This window comes from Zonotrichia leucophrys, chromosome 3 (assembly GCF_028769735.1).
Source record: "Zonotrichia leucophrys gambelii isolate GWCS_2022_RI chromosome 3, RI_Zleu_2.0, whole genome shotgun sequence".
Classification (NCBI taxonomy): Eukaryota; Metazoa; Chordata; class Aves; order Passeriformes; family Passerellidae; genus Zonotrichia; species Zonotrichia leucophrys.
Window position 1 is genome coordinate 30,889,693 of NC_088172.1, and position 15,622 is coordinate 30,905,314.

Sequence of the window (15,622 nt, forward strand, 5' to 3'; positions counted from 1 at the left end):
CCCAGCCAACCGGGGATAAGAAGGTATAATCTTAAGCTGTGCCAGGGAAGGTTGGACATCAGGAAGAAATTCTTCCTGGAAAGGATGACTGAATATTGTAATGGACTGCCCAGGAGGTGGCAGAGCCATTATCCCTAGAGGTGTTTAAGGAAAGACTGGATGTGGCACTCAGTGCCATGGTCTGGCTGGAGTGGTGGTGTTGGGTCACAGGTTGGACTTGACGACCTCAGAAGTCTCCTCCAACCTACCTGATTCTGTGATTCTAGATAAACAGCCTAGTTATGAAACATGTCACTTAGTGGTCTTACCTGCAACTTTTTGAAGTTATTTTTGTTTTGCTTTGCTTTAGAACACAACAGTAAGATAACCAATGCTTAGATGTTTATCTAGCCATATATAGGATTTGAAAATCTGTTGCAAGCAGGATGTTTTCCTGAGAAACTACTATAAGCTTCTGTCAAATATATTAAAAAAAAAAAAAAAAAAAAAAAAACCAAAAACCAAAAAAAACCATTTCTAGGCCTTCTGGTTTTAATGAAAATCTTCCAAAGCTCCCTGAGCAGCCCAATGCTCCCTGAGGAGCTAGAAAGGAAAGGAAGCTGAGGGAGAAGCTTGTACACCAACACTGGTCTGTCTGACCAATCGTTTTTAAAGAACCCAACTATACATAAAAGGCACAGAAGGTAAAAAAACCTCTTTTCACCACCTTTTGAAAGATGGTTTCTCATATATCCAGGAACACTTAAAGGTGGAGCATTAAGCCACTTTACCACTAGATAAATCCAGTATCTCCACTGTTTTCAGCTGCCACAGTACTATTCTATTATCAGACTACTTTTTATGAATCATATGGCTTCAAAATAAGTTCCAATTAAAGAGAATTAGTCCTCTGATTACTAGGTACTCCATAAAGTGCTTCTGGATACACAGGTGAGATTGGCTACAGACGTCTGTGGTGACTGTAAGTGAAATAACTCACATTTTTCAATATTTTGGTCATGTCAAACATTATATAAGCACAAGGTATTGTAGCTAGTAATTGAGATTAGTAATTGGTAATTTTTATGTCACAAGAACATCTGTATTCTTTGCAGACCTTTGTGACATCCACAGGGCTTTGTGACTTTGCACTATCTTCTCATCTTACTGGATAATGCTGATGCACTCTGCAAGAACTTAGGAGAAAGCAACTGCTACCTCAGACTGTTACAATCAGCTTACGAGGAAATCTGCTTCAGCTTCCATAAGTGACACTGGGCAAGTCCCTAAGCCTGTCTCACCTGGATGTGGGTAAATCAGCAAGAGAAATCGTTTCAATTACACACCGGCAGCAGCTACACAGCAGGGAGCAGCACAACTCCCTAGCAAATTATTGAACGTATGCAGGAATAAATCTGCTGCTCTAAATCTGGCAGCTTTTGTAACTGTTAATGCTTACCTCCAAATACTTAATCCACCTGAAAATTTTACTACTGCTATTTAACAGGAAGTGTATTAGGTCTTTTTTAAGAAAAAAAAAATAAAATCTATGAGTGTTCATACCTACATTCTTTCTAGTCCTACTGAGAGTTTCACATGTAGCTTCTGCTGGCTAATACAGAACATGGATAAATTGTCCCAATGCTGTCACACTTTTGCCAAGTGCACTCAGAACACTGGGGTATTGACCACTTTCCCCATTTCCTGATTAACAAGATAGTTTATAAAATCTTTTATGGTGTGACACAGAGAAAGAGCATACATACATTACCTCTGAAAAGAAAGCAGAAATGCACTGAAGTTTGAGCACCTCTGAGGAAGACAACTGCACACATATCAAGTAACAGTGTAATTTCTATTATCTCCTCAATAGTCGCAGGCTGTGAGGATGAATGAGAGGTGTGTGTGGCCAGAGAAACTTGCCTCACGCAGCATTTCTTAATGAATCAATGACACCAAATGGGAAGATGTACAATAGCCCTCAGCATAACTTTCCTGTGTATTATGCCAGGCATGCACCTCCCATCTCTCAGCACAGGGCTTTCCCAGGGTTCTTGCTAGGCCATGCTGTAGACCACTGGATCCACTTAGATTCTTACCACTGTACAAGTAAAAAAAAAATCCTTTAAACTTTTATATACTTTTTGTCTTTTCCAGATTACAAGTTCTTACAATGCTTCAACATACTTGCTACACAACTGGTTTTTATTGGGACCCACTTCTACCACCAGCACATCTTAATCCCCAAGTTCTTCCAGTGAAACAACATAATAATAAATTGACTACTAGTAAATTATTTCAGATTTTCATTTGCCTTGAGGCTTCTTGATATATGCCATTTCAGGGACAGAATACATCAGAGAAAGAAATGCAAGCGTTGATAAAAGAGCCCAAGGTAAGTGTCAGTCAAAATACCACAAGGATTTGTGCAGTCCTTTCAAAGTTTTCCACTTCTTTCTCAACTGCAGAAGACAAAGCAGTAGATCTGGGGTTTTAACAAGTCTTTTTACCCAAACAGAGTTACTCCTCATACACAGTAATGTTTCTCAGTATACTGTTTTCCATTTCCTGTTTGTGGGGGGTTTTGTTGCTTGTTGGTTTGATGTTTTTTGGTAATGAAAGTTACTTTAAAAGACTGCTTTTATTAATGCTCTCATTCAGGGTGCTACAAAAGATATCACACACCACAACAGCACTTCCCTAGAAGCTGATGGTTTTAATCCCATGTACATACATATGGAAAAATAAAAAAAGAGAAAACTTAAAAAGGCTGTTGAGGAAATCTAGATGAAAATTGTAATGACTTAACACTAGGTAAAGTAGCAGCCCACATCCTTTCTGGATGGGCATAACAATATTTGCATAGATAAAAACCTTATAGTCAAGATAGAAAACAAAAATAATTAAAGGAGAAAATCATATATAATTGCTCAAATGCACAAAGGCCATTGACTGATGAGAATTTTTAAATTTTTCACATATTCTGTGACCTGCATGCTAACTGTTCATGCCTCCTCACAAGCTTCAACCTGTTTAAGGTTACTAAGATGTGAGGGGCAAAAAAATCCCTACCACCCCCACTTTTTTTTGGCCAGCCAAATAATCCAAATAGAAATTCATAAATCTTTGTGCTTTCATAAGACTTTACATCTTCAAAGTACCGAGCGCACATTTGCTAATCAATGAATTCCCCTGTCTCGAATCTGAAGTGCCTTGGAGGAATGGGGGGCCAAACCACCACAGTTCAGGCAAACCTGGCCCCGAATACTTCACCAGCTTGATGCCTCAGGGGCTGGCAGCGGCCTGGGCAGCAGCAGGTCAGGCGCTGCTCTGCTTTATAGCGCCCGCTGCAGCCAAGCTGTGACTCAGAGCAGGGGATCTAAAGGTGACCTTCAGCACCCCCGCCTGAACCCTGAGCGCTCGGAAGCTGCGGCGCACAGGGTTCACCTTCCAGGTACCTTTTTGCTCTCCGCCAGACCAGCCGAAGGCTCCTGAGATCAGACTTGGTGAGGGAACGCGGGCAGGGACGCGCAGGGCCGGCCAGCAGCTCAGTGAGCAGGTGCCACCCTCGGGGAGCCAGCCCGGCCCGGGCCCGGAGCCGCCTGCTGGGCCTGGGACTCCGCGGCACCCGACGGCTCGCAAGGCCGCCTCGGGGCATCGAATGGCGGCTGCAGCCTCCAGGTTTTGGCCAGTGAAGGGTGACATGGATTCGAGGAGTGATCACCACATGGGATAGGCAGGACTTCCTGCGCAAAATTGCCTGAGGGGACCAAGCGAAGGGACACACTGTACATCCCTGCCTCACGCAGGGTTTACTTCGCTATTTCGCGAGCAGCCTCTCCCTCCTCAGCCGCTTCCATCGACGCCCAGCTCTCTCTCCCACCACCATGCCCACCGTGTTTGAACAGCCCGGGCTCGCCCCCACCGAGGCGGGACGGGGAGGCGGCCCCGCCGCCACCGCACACAAAGCGGCCGCCCGCCGCCACCGGCCTGCAGCGAGCGACGCCCCAGTCCCCGCCTCAACCTGCAGCCTATGAGCAAGGAGGCACCGCCCCGAGCGGCGGCGGGATTGCGATCGTACCCGCGCCCGCCGCCGCGCACCGCCGAGGAGAGCGCCGCGCTCCCGTCCCGTCCCGGCGCGTCCCGTCCCGTGCCGCGGCCCCGCGCCGGGAAGGAGGCGAGAGAGCGGTGGGTGCTGCCGCCGGGCAATGCGCGGGGGCGCCGGGAGCGCCGCCGCTGCGCCGCGCGGCCGCAAGGTGTCGCCGTTGGCAGCGGAACGGGGGCGCGGCGGGCGCGGTGCCGGTGCCGGCGCGGAGCGGGGAGAGCGGGGCCACCCGCACGGGGCCCTGCCGGCAGCGCGGCGGCGTGAGAGCCCCACTGGCTGCGGGGACGCGATAGCTACCGAGCGTGTACAGAGCCCCGCGTCCGAGCGGCTCCCTCGCCCGGCCGCTTCCCTTAGCCCTTGTTTGTTTATTTTCAATTGCCCCGGGGGGTTGCGCCCGAGGTCGCAGCGGCGGGAGGTGAAGAGGAACCGCTCCGGAGGCGACGTTCCTGGGGGCCGGCGTGGCGCGGGGAGGGGCGGCATAGGGGGCAGGGACAGCCCCGCGGCATCCGAACGCCCTCCCGGAGGATAAAGAGCGAACGGGGCTTTTGGCGCCAAACGCGCGGCCCCGCCCTGCGCGCGTGGAGCGGGGGCGGGGCCGGCTCTCCCGCCATCTCCCGCTGTTTCCCAGTGCTCCCTCCCAAGCGTGTCAGGGTTTTTTTTTTAATTGTTGTTTTTTATTGTTTTTCTTTAACTTGCCTTTTTTTTTTTAATGCCTTTTTGGGGGGTTAATAATATCCAGCTGCTTCAAAGGCAGGCAGTGACAGTCATCTGTCTGCGAGCAGAGGGTGGATGCGGAGGCCGGGGAGGCTGCGGGGGCCGGCGGGCGGGCGCGGAAAGTGCTACAGACACCATCAGCTGCTTTTTTTTCCCCTCTCCCCTTTCCCCATCCACTCCTCCCCCTCGCACACCCACCACCATCACCACGGAGGTAAGAAGAGGAAGCTGCAGGTTCTGGGCTGCAGGACAAAACCCCAGTCAAATAAATCCAGTTCCCCATCGCGTTTTGAGTTGCCGAAGTGGGAAGGATGGGGCGGGAAGGCGAGCGCAGGGGCAGAGCGGAGCCTGAATGGGGTTCTCAGTAAGCAGAAGAAAATCCTGGAGGATATTTGTGTTTTGGTTTGGAGCTGTCGCATTGAGATCGCCAGTGTTTTGTAGGTGCCTCTTTACTGCTTTGCATTTTAAACAGTTTAATGTATTTCCCGAGTAGAAAAATGCACAGTCCTGGAGGCGCTTAGGGGGCGGGGCGGGAGCGCAGCTGAGCCGAGCCGGGCGCGTTTCTCGGCGTTTCATCATAAGGCTTTTCATGGATTTGTTTTTCTCCCCCTTTTTGGTCTCCGTCTCAGCGTCAGCTGTTGTGAACCCAGCAGAACGATTTCCTTCGCGTTACCTTAACCGAGCTGAAGGGAGACGCTGACTCGATTTTTTGGACTTTAAGCATTTTTCTTTTTTTAATTTTTTTTTAAATGTCTGATGCAACGGAGCTCTCTCTCGGCAGAGGAATGGGGCTGTGGTTGACTGGCCGTGGGTAGTGAGTGGGGGTCCGGCCGCGGGAAGGGCAGCAGCGCGCACTCCTCGGAGGTGAGAGCTGGTGTGTGTGCAGGAGGTCTGCGTGCATGAAGTGGCCGAATGTGCGGAGTTGCTGTCCTTGCAACCTCGTTGTTGTAGGAAAAAGGGGGGAAAACTTCCCGTGCTTTCTTGGCAAATCAGGAGGCTTTGTTGGTGGCGCCGGGGTGGTTTTAATGCATTTTTGTGCGTGAGGTTATTACATAAGGTTGATAATTTCTGTTGCTGCTGGATTTCCCCTCCTCCCCCTCCCCCCCTTGTGTTGTGTGCGGATTTCGCTGGCTCGCTTTGAGTGAATGAACTGGCGATTTGCGAAGTTGCAAAGAGCCCCTCCGCCCCCTTTTTTTTTTTTTTTTTTTTTTTGCATCTTTCTCCTCTCCCCTTTGCACTGTTCCGCAGTGACAAAAGGAGTAAACTTCCTCTACTTTTGCTGGCATATTAAGAAGCCTTTCTGGAGAGATTACGGTATCAAAGCCATGCATCTGTCTGCAGTTACTGTGCTGTTTTGAGCGTTTGAAGCGGTGTGGGGAGAGCAGGCGAGGGCTATGTTCACAGGCGGTGCATCCCCGCCGGACTGTGCAGCCTGGGTCTGTGTCCCCACGGAGCGGCGGGGCAGGCTCTGCACGGGGGAGCACTACCTGAGCGCTTTGATTTCAGTATCTTGAGTCGGGAGGAGAAAGGTGTGTGAGATGTTTTTTTTTTTCCCCTCAACTTTCTAAAGGCTCCTTCTTGCTTGCTATTTATGATGGGATTATTAATTTTTTTTTTCCTTCCGTTAAGAGGAAGGGACTCACGTTCGTGTCTGCTTGTTCGTATTTTTAATTGTGATTTTGTTGTTTTGTTCTTTTTTTTTTTTTTTTTTTTTTTTTTTTTTTTTTAGTTTCAGGTCGTGGGAGAACCTCTCTTCTTCCCCTTGGTGGAAATATCGATAAAACCTGTGTTTGAAACTATTGCTTGACACAGGGATCAGCAAAAAGACACCCGCAATGCCAGGAATGGTCAGTAAAAACCCAGACCTCGAGTTTGACTCTTTGCAGCCTTGTTTCTACCCGGACGAAGATGACTTTTATTTGTGCGGGCCGGACTCCGCTCCCCCGGGCGAGGACATCTGGAAAAAGTTTGAGCTGCTGCCCACCCCTCCTCTGTCTCCCAGCCGGGCCGGGCTGCAGGAGCACCCTCCGGGAGGAGGCCCGGTGCCGTGGGGAGGAGCGGCTCTCTGGGGCTGCCGCCCCACCGACCCCGTGGACTGGGCATCGGAGCTGCTGCTGCTGCCGCCCGAGGCCGACCTGTGGGGCGGCATGGACGGAGGGGACTTCTTCGAGACGGGCCCCGGCGTGACGAACAATCTCAACTCCATCATCATCCAGGACTGCATGTGGAGCGGCTTCTCGGCGCGCGAGAAGCTGGAGCGGGCGGTCAGCGAGAAGCTGCAGAGCAAGGCGCCCGCCGCGCCGCCGCCGCCCCCGGGGGCCGCGGGCAGCCCCGCCAGCGCCCGCGCCGAGCTGGGCGGCGCCGTGCCCGAGTGCGTGGACCCGGCCGTGGTCTTCCCCTTCCCCGTCAACAAGCGGGAGGCGCCGGCGGCGGGCGGAGGGGCTGCGCGGGGCGGCCGCCCGCCGCGCCCCGCCGGGGACAGCCGGGCGAGCAGCAGCAGCAGCTCCTCGGGGGACGACACGCTCAGCGACTCGGGTAAGCGCTCCGGCCCCAGGGTGTGCGGAGGTGGGGACGGGGGTGGCGGTGCGGCCCCCGCCGGCTGCTCCGGGGGCGGGCGGGGCGCTGAGCCCGGAGCCGGGCGGGGCGCGGGGCGGCCGGCAGGCGGCAGCAGGCGCGGGCCCCGCGGGGGCGGCGGGCACGGCCCGGGGGCAGCCCCCGCCCGCCCCTCGCCCTGTGCCGGCTGCGGCGGGCCCGGAGCCTTCACCAGGCAGCGGCTCCAGCCCGGAGGGGCCGTGGGGCTGGGCTGCCTCCGGCGCCCTGACAGTCTCCTGCCCCCGGGGGGCTCGGGGGGGTGGCAGTGCGGCCGCCACCGCCGCCCTGGGTGCAGGTTTACGGGGGATGACCGTGTGCGCCTTCCCTTAGGCACCGTGCGGGCAGGCTGGAGCTGGACCCCTGAATCCTTAGAGCAGCGCTTGTACTGACTGAGCCCAAAATGCTCAAACATGCTGTGTGTGTGTACGCAGAGAAGTCCCCTTGGGCTGAACCGCGGTTTGGCGTGTGTAGATGAGCTGGTCCCTGTGACCACCGCTGCAAACTTGGTGATCCGTCCCGGGTTTCAGAGCCTGCTGTCCCTTTAATGTCTGGTTTGACAGCTTTGGGTGAGGAAGCACTTCCAACAGCTGTCTTCTTGGCAGTGCACCAAGCGCCGGCTTAAAGGGTCCCCGGCTGGAGCAGCTTCACCTTCTGCCTCAGAACAAACCCAGCGATTGTTTCGTTTTCCGGCTGCTTTTCTACCAAGCAGGGGCTATGTTGTGGCTCTGTGCTTGCCTTTTGTGCCACAACTCGACGATTCCATTCAAACTACATACATTCTGTCTAAAAATTCTTTTCTGCCTCTGTGATTGTGTGGGTGGTAGCCCCATTTTGATTGAAAATTAGATGTGTTTAAAAAAACCCATCTCATCAAACTTACTAAGCTTTCAGAAATCCCTGTTCTTTGCTGATTTCATGTGTAGTACATACTTTTACAGATCTATGCAGATGGTGGGTGCACCCCGGTTTTGCCATCACTTTCATTACTGCTTTTACTGGATATATATTTTGTCAATAAATACTGATACTAGTAATCAAGGTATTTTCAGGGAGAATAATGTCTGTTTTATTTTTTGTCCTTTTATTACCAGAAGATGATGAAGATGAGGAGGAAGAGGATGAAGAAGAAGAAATAGATGTTGTTACAGTGGAGAAAAGACGCTCCTCTACCAACAAGTCTGTTACCACCCTCACTATTACAGTGCGTCCTAAGAATACCACTTTCTCATCAGTCAGGACACAGCAGAATGGACTCATACTAAAGCGTTGTGCCCCAATTCACCAGCAGCATAATTATGCCGCTCCTTCTCCATTCGTGGAGACTGAAGAGTCTCCACCACAGAAGAAGTTAAAAGTCGAGGTGCCCCGTCCAGTAAAACCCACGATCCAACCAAAGCTTAAGAGTTCAAGTCCTCGAAACTCTGATTCAGAGGACAGTGAACGTCGACGCAACCATAATATCCTGGAGCGTCAACGACGTAATGATCTACGGTCAAGTTTCCTCACTTTAAGGGACCATGTTCCAGAACTGGTTCAAAATGAGAAAGCTGCAAAAGTTGTGATCTTGAAAAAAGCCACTGAGTATGTTCATTCTCTTCAGGCAGAGGAGCAGAAGTTACTGCTAGAAAAGGAAAAATTGCAAGCCAGACAAGAACAATTACTAAAGAAAATAGATTACAAGCGGACTTGCTAAACTTTTTTGTTTTGTTTTGGTGTTTTTTTCTGGCTGATCAGGACAGTCATTGCCACTTTGCACATTTTTGATTCTTTATAAAAAAATTGTGTTTTTTGACGTTAAGAATGTTGGTTTTAATTTCAATCCAGTCCCTGAAGTAATCGACAGACTATATTATCCGGGTACGGAGCAAATGATTTTTCTTGCAAGGAGTTTATTGCAAGACTACCAAACAACAATGGACTGCCTTTGTTTTTTCTCCTTAAGAACTGTAGATGGTGGGGATTTTTTTTTTTTAAGTGTTGTGAGCATTTGGAGCTGCTGATGACATCTAGTTGAGTTTTAAAATGTTCATTCCTAAGTTTTATGGTGCTTATGTTCTAACAGATGTTACTTTAGGGGTTGGCATTTTGTGCCCCTGTGGGAATTTCTGTAAATACCATCTACACACTTGCCTTTTGTACATGTCTTGGGTTATGAGAGGTGGCTTTTGCTGCCAGTATTAGACTGGAAGTTCATACCTAAGTACTGTAATACCTCAATGTTTGAGGAGCATGTTTTTGTATACAAATATATTGTTAATCTCTGTTATGTACTGTACTAATTCTTACATTGCCTGTATACTTTAGTATGATGCTGATACATAACTAAATTTGATACTTATATTTTCGTATGAAAATGAGTTGTGAAAGTTTTGAGTAGATATTACTTTATCACTTTTTTGAACTAAGAAACTTTTGTAAAGAAATTTACTATATATGCCTTTTCCTAGCCTGTTTCTTCCAGTTAATGTATTTGTTAATGTTTGGTGCATAGAACTGGGTAACTGCAAAGTTCTGTGTTTAATTTCTTCCAATGATGTACATTTAGTGCTGCGTCTTATAGCACTTTGAAATACCTCATGTTTATGAAATAAATAGCAATTACATGATGTGCCATTTACTATTTTTCTTTTGAATAAAATCTTTAACTGCAGTATTGATGAAATACAAAAATCATGGTCCCATACCCTTGGCACTCCAACTGTCAGACTGTAGGTGACACTACAAAGGTCAGCTGGGCAGGACATTTCTGTTTCTGGTTAAATAATAATTGTAGTAAGAAGTATGTTCCTGTTATTTCATACTTGTCTTGTCAGGATTATCCCAGGGGAACAGATTTACCACACTAATGGAATGATTCCTGTGTCTTGCAAAGACTCCTCAAATATCTACTGGGCCCAGAGAATTGTGAGAGATCACAAACATGGCTAGCAAACTTATGCTAAGGGATTGGCCTCTGTGGCACACTGGTGAAGTAAATGATGGAGGCAGACTTGCCAAGGCATAGGAAATTAAATATTGTAATAAACAAAGATCTTAACTTGGCTGCAGCTCTTTGCATTAGGAAAGCCTCAAAGCTGTCCATCATTGCACTGGAGAATTAATGTTCTTGTTTGTAGCTGAAGGTCCTGTTTGTTACTGCATTAGTTAGTAAAATTGAAAATATCAGGGAAGATGCAGAGCCATGAAGTGTATATCAGATGAAGATGGAACTTGGTTTGTCTCTGGAGCTGACTTTTGGTATGACAGGAATAAGACACTTTATGCAATCTGTTTGGTGATTGTATTAAAGACCATGAGACCAGGTGTTTTATTTTATAGTCTCTACAGGTATTTTTGACACAGGTATTTTCCTCACACTGAATCTGAAAAAGAAAAGGTAGGAATTAATGACCAAATGGCTAGAACTTTCCAGATCCACTTGCAAGAAGCTCACCTGTCACATCTGCCCCTGCTTTAGCCAGGAAGGAAGTAGCTTGTCTGTTGATGGAGGTACAGAAATCCTGTATTTCCTATGAGGTAACAGGAAGAGCAGTGTGGGGGCAAACACCCCCCACTTAATGGATGTGCCATATGTCTGTCCCTACAGATTGTTGATGCACTCATAACCTATGTGCTCTTGGGGCCCAGGCAGCTTCTGTACCATGACCACCAAGAACTGTACATGATCAGTGCAGTAAATCCAGATCTTCAACAGGGGTAAATTGGTGTAACACTGTGGATTCAGCTAGGCCTACACAAGCATTTGAAGAGCTGGGCTGAGTAAAGATCTAAATTCAGACCCAACCATAGTTGTTCCATATATAGAATCTTTAGAATCTTTGTTTTGATTCCCTTGACACGCTTCTTCCACTTTCCAGCTGCAGCGATAAAACAGTAGACAGAGACAATTGGTGTGAACAATTACAGCGTACATTTAGTTTTACTAAAACAATTTTTAGCCCTCTTTTTTTAGCAATTTCTGTTGAACTCCTGTTGCACTGTTTTCAAACAAGCTATGCATCAAATGAGTATTCTTGAGGACATAAAGTCCCTTCCCATTCTCCTTCTCCTTTCCTTTCTTCACACTCGTGGAGAACTTTGGTCCAAATCCTCCACTCAGAGTGAACTCTGGGTCAGATCAGGTTGCTCAGGGTCATGCAACCAAGGCTTGAATATCTTAAAGGATTGAGATTCCACAGCCTCTTTGGACAACACGTGTTTTTTGCCTACCACGACTGATTCAAATTTTTGTACTACCTGAAATTTTCCTGGTTGCAATCCTTGTCCATTGCCTCTTGTTGAACCTCCTGGAAGGGTCTAGTTGCACCTTGTCTGTAACCTCCCAGTAGGGAGTTGAAGACAGCAATTACTTCCTTCTCTTCTTGGGATAACCCAGTTCTGTCTTGTCTTGTGGTAACCAAGCATTTAGAGTATAATAAAGGTATCAAATACTCAGATTTGTTTGGCTATTCAACACAAATCCCAGCTGAAAGCCTCTATTTCTCACTATATAATGTGGGAGTTTTGGTCTGATTCTTTAGAATTCAGTGATAAACGTCCAGCTGATGTCTGTGAAGACAGAATCTAGTGCCATAATGTTCCCAAACACTGTACCATTTGCCTGCTTCTCTGTGCTGCACTAGCAGTACTTTAGCATTGTCTTTTTTTTTTTTTTTTTTTTTGCTTTTTCTTTTTTAAAATAAGGAGTTGATAGTTTGTTTTCATATCATCACTGTAGGGATTAAGTTGTCAAGGTCAAATATTTCTGGTAAAAAAAAAAATCTCAGTTGTAGGATGTTAATAAAGTTACAGTTGATAACTAGAAGGTTTCTTTTGTAGTTACATGATAAAAAGAATTGAGAGTTGAAGGAGAGACAGCTTTTGGAAAGAAGTGAGCAATTAATTGTGTAATATTTTCTGGAGAATCAGTACAGTATCCAGAAGGCTGCATAGAGAAGGACATAGGATCATAGCTGCAGCCATTACAAAAGATCCTTTTGCAAGTGTATCTAGAGTGGGGAGTCCATAAGGACTCAGTCAAATAATTAATTGAGACATTATTGCCTTTTGGTTTTTTTTAAATACATACCTATATTTGCATAACAAATGCAAAAATATCTGTCTGGAGAATCATATGTGGCAAGTACCTAACAGCTGCTTATTACAAAGCAGATATTGCTGATTCCTGAAAGGAGAACTGAATTAAGTTGATCTCAGCCTTATTGGATCTGCTATAAAATTCCCAAGTTCCTTTTCATACAAGAGAGAATTTGCTGATAGTTTTCTCCAAAATCACATATCCCAGAGGATGCTCTCCTTCCCTCCTTCTGTTTATTTTCTTAAAAATACCACTAAGAACACAAGGGACTTGTAACACTGAAATGAAATGATTCCTCCATAAATTAGTAGAAGTGAAACACCAGTGGGAGACCTTAAAAAGGTGAAATGTGTTAATGGTGTCATTACCACTCGGTCACCTGTTGCCATGAGTGCTAAGGAAAGTGCATTTCTCAAACCCTGAGCTGCTGTTATAGCAACTTATCACCAGGTCTTGGCAGGACTCCTTGAGAGATCCTGAAATATATAATTTACAGTTTACTCCTGGGAAGTATACTGATAAACCAAGCTAGAATAAAATTACTTCAAATGGGTGACATTCTTAAGCTTGAATTTCCTGGCTTCTGGCTGGTTTATATCAGAAGATGTAATTTGATTTAGAATATTAATTTTGAGATAATTAGTGAATTTTTAATGTACAACTGCCAAATGCTATATGATCTGTACCTGGGTTACTTTCTTCTCCTTGTGTCAATCTCCCATTTCCCATTTCCCTTTTCCCTTCCCTGTCTCTTTTTCTCAGGAACACAAAGCCATCAAACTTAAAGGGACTTGAGCACAGCACACAAAGCTTTTGAATTAAGCAGGGATGTTAGCAGAAACAGGAGATACACAACACTTCCAGAAATCTCAGAGGAAAGCAGTGGTGCAAAACGCGGAACAGAAGCTGATTGTGGAGCCAGCATGGTGAGTTTTGCCTCAGCACTTCTGGCTGCTCCTGGAGCACTGACAAGCCTGAATTCAGAGCCCTTGGTCTGTTCCAAGACAAGCTTTCACTTCTGCTGAACTACCTGTCTAATTTGCTGCCCTACAGTAGTTTTTTGCTGCCTATCTGCCTTTACTGACCCTGCAATGAAGCTTGGCCACCGTAAACCAGATGTTTTGCTGCTGGGTTGTTTGACGTGATAATTCCTGCTGCCTGCAGATCTTTGGTTCTCATCCAGCTTTGTGCCCTTACTGGCCAGATCCTTCTCTTGATGAGATTTTGATATTTTTGCACAACAGTCAACTTGGAGAAGGTAAAATGACCTTTTGATGTCTGAACCATGGAGGTTCCTTATATATGTGCTGGATGAATAGATTAACATACATGCTGTGTGCACACAAGGGATTCCATAAGTGTTGATCCATGAGCCCTGCTAAATAAAGCCTAGTGTATATTTTAACTGAGTAAGTTACAAGGCTGTCCACTTGGCCCTTTGAAGAAAAAGCAAACAAAGACATTTTGTTTCCTGTATTTATGATCACAGTATGACACACCTAAATAATGCAGAAATTAAAAATAAGCATCTACAGTGTAATCATAAATAATGGCAAGTATTTTTAACTCCATGGTGAAATGGAGGGGTGTGTAGACTTATCAGACTTAAAATTTATCAAACTTCTAACGGAATTATGACCTATTTGTTGCTGATCTCTGAATTGTTGCATTTTGTATGCATGATCATTTTTAGGCTCCATATATGCTATTATGGCTGCTCTGTTTGTGAGCTATGTCATTTGCCATCATATAGTATTTCCATCTGACATTATTTAGATAAGTGGGGACATTTTCATTTTATGATAAAATAAGATTATTTAATTTTTCTTATTCTGTGCTCCCAATTTCTCAAAGTTATTTGTCTGCTTTAAGTGTTTACTGCTTTCTCTTTGCTTTCTGTCTTCTGTACTGCACGCATTTAGGGAGAGGAACTCTCTTCCATGTTATCTATCTGAAGCCAAGTTAGATTGTCCTGTGAGTGGCTGTATCAATCATAAAACTATAGCAAGAGTCCTGTTGTCTAACAGCTACATAGAGCTTAGTTTTATATTAGGGGTAGGATGAGTCATGCTGTCTACATCTGTCTAGTTTCACCCTCTAATCTACGAGCTTTACAAGCATTACAGAGTTTTAAGCAACTAGCTGCTTAGCTTCCTAATTCTCCTTATGTAGTCAGCAGAGAGATGCAGGCTCTTCCCAGAGCACAGTCTAGAGCATCTGCATTGGACTTTACCTGGAACAGGCCCAAGCACTGCTCTGTACCTTGAGGAAAGAGTGATTACAGCATGCAAGGGGTGATTACGGGAACTGGGCTAAGGGCTGCTTCATTGCTGCTGGGTAACCAGGTTACTTGATCTCTAGCTGATCTTACTTACCATATGAAATTTAAAGCAATGATTTGGAGAAAACTGCAGGCTAACAGATGCTTTATTTAGAATAAAACATTGCATGAATGTAGGATAGTTAATTTAATCGGCATAGTTGGTTTATTTGCAATTAAATAAAATATTTCAATGGCACTTATCTCCATTTCACTTCCTAACACCATCAAAAATAAATACATAGTGTTTTAGTGTTCAATGATTTCACTTCCTCACAGAACAAATCAGTGTAATTAGAATATTATTTGGATGGATATTTTTAGTATCTGTATACAAATAGATTTTTCTTCTGCAATACATGGCAATTACATTTAGGCAAAATCTTGCTTCTTCAGTATGATATAGACTTAATAAAAAGTACATTGCAATTAATATTGTAATAAATTTAATTCCAACATCTAATTAATATTGCAGTTCATGGTGTAGGAGATGAAGGAACTATCTAATATCATACACAGATTCAATGTTGTCTGGTACCTCAGAATCCTCAGAAAATATTTTTAAAACCACTTAGAAAATTTCTTCTTTCAAATTCCTAAGATCAATGTTAAAACATCCCTGAAATATTGTTATGAATTTGCTTTTTAATATAGAAATTATTTGTGTCTTATAATATTGTCATTAGATTTGACACTATTCTTTTTGAAACAATTTGGCACTTTATTTCTTTTGAAGCAAATGTTCAAAAGGAACAATGTCACAGAAAGGAAATCACACTATTTCAGTGCTCAGTCACCCTCAGAATTTGGTCCTATAGAGCTAGAAGATAGTATT

General features: G+C 45.6%; 1 protein-coding gene across 5 annotated transcripts; it reads left to right on the plus strand.

Annotated features, from left to right (window-relative positions):
• The first annotated feature begins 3,972 nt into the window (after window positions 1–3,972).
• Window positions 3,973–9,996, plus strand: MYCN (MYCN proto-oncogene, bHLH transcription factor). 5 transcript variants are annotated; one of them, XM_064707741.1, is made up of 4 exons: window positions 4,180–5,012; window positions 5,566–5,662; window positions 6,528–7,333; window positions 8,482–9,996. In XM_064707741.1, the coding sequence occupies exons 3-4, from the start codon at window positions 6,634–6,636 to the stop codon at window positions 9,081–9,083; spliced, it is 1,302 nt and encodes a 433-aa protein (XP_064563811.1). In that variant the 5' UTR covers window positions 4,180–5,012; window positions 5,566–5,662; window positions 6,528–6,633; the 3' UTR covers window positions 9,084–9,996. The 5 variants fall into 5 exon arrangements, with proteins under 5 accessions (XP_064563814.1, XP_064563811.1, XP_064563816.1 ...); XM_064707744.1 differs by lacking the exons at window positions 4,180–5,012; window positions 5,566–5,662 and adding an exon at window positions 3,973–4,167; XM_064707746.1 differs by having other exon boundaries at window positions 4,180–5,662; window positions 8,485–9,996.
• Window positions 9,997–15,622: the final 5,626 nt, after the last annotated feature.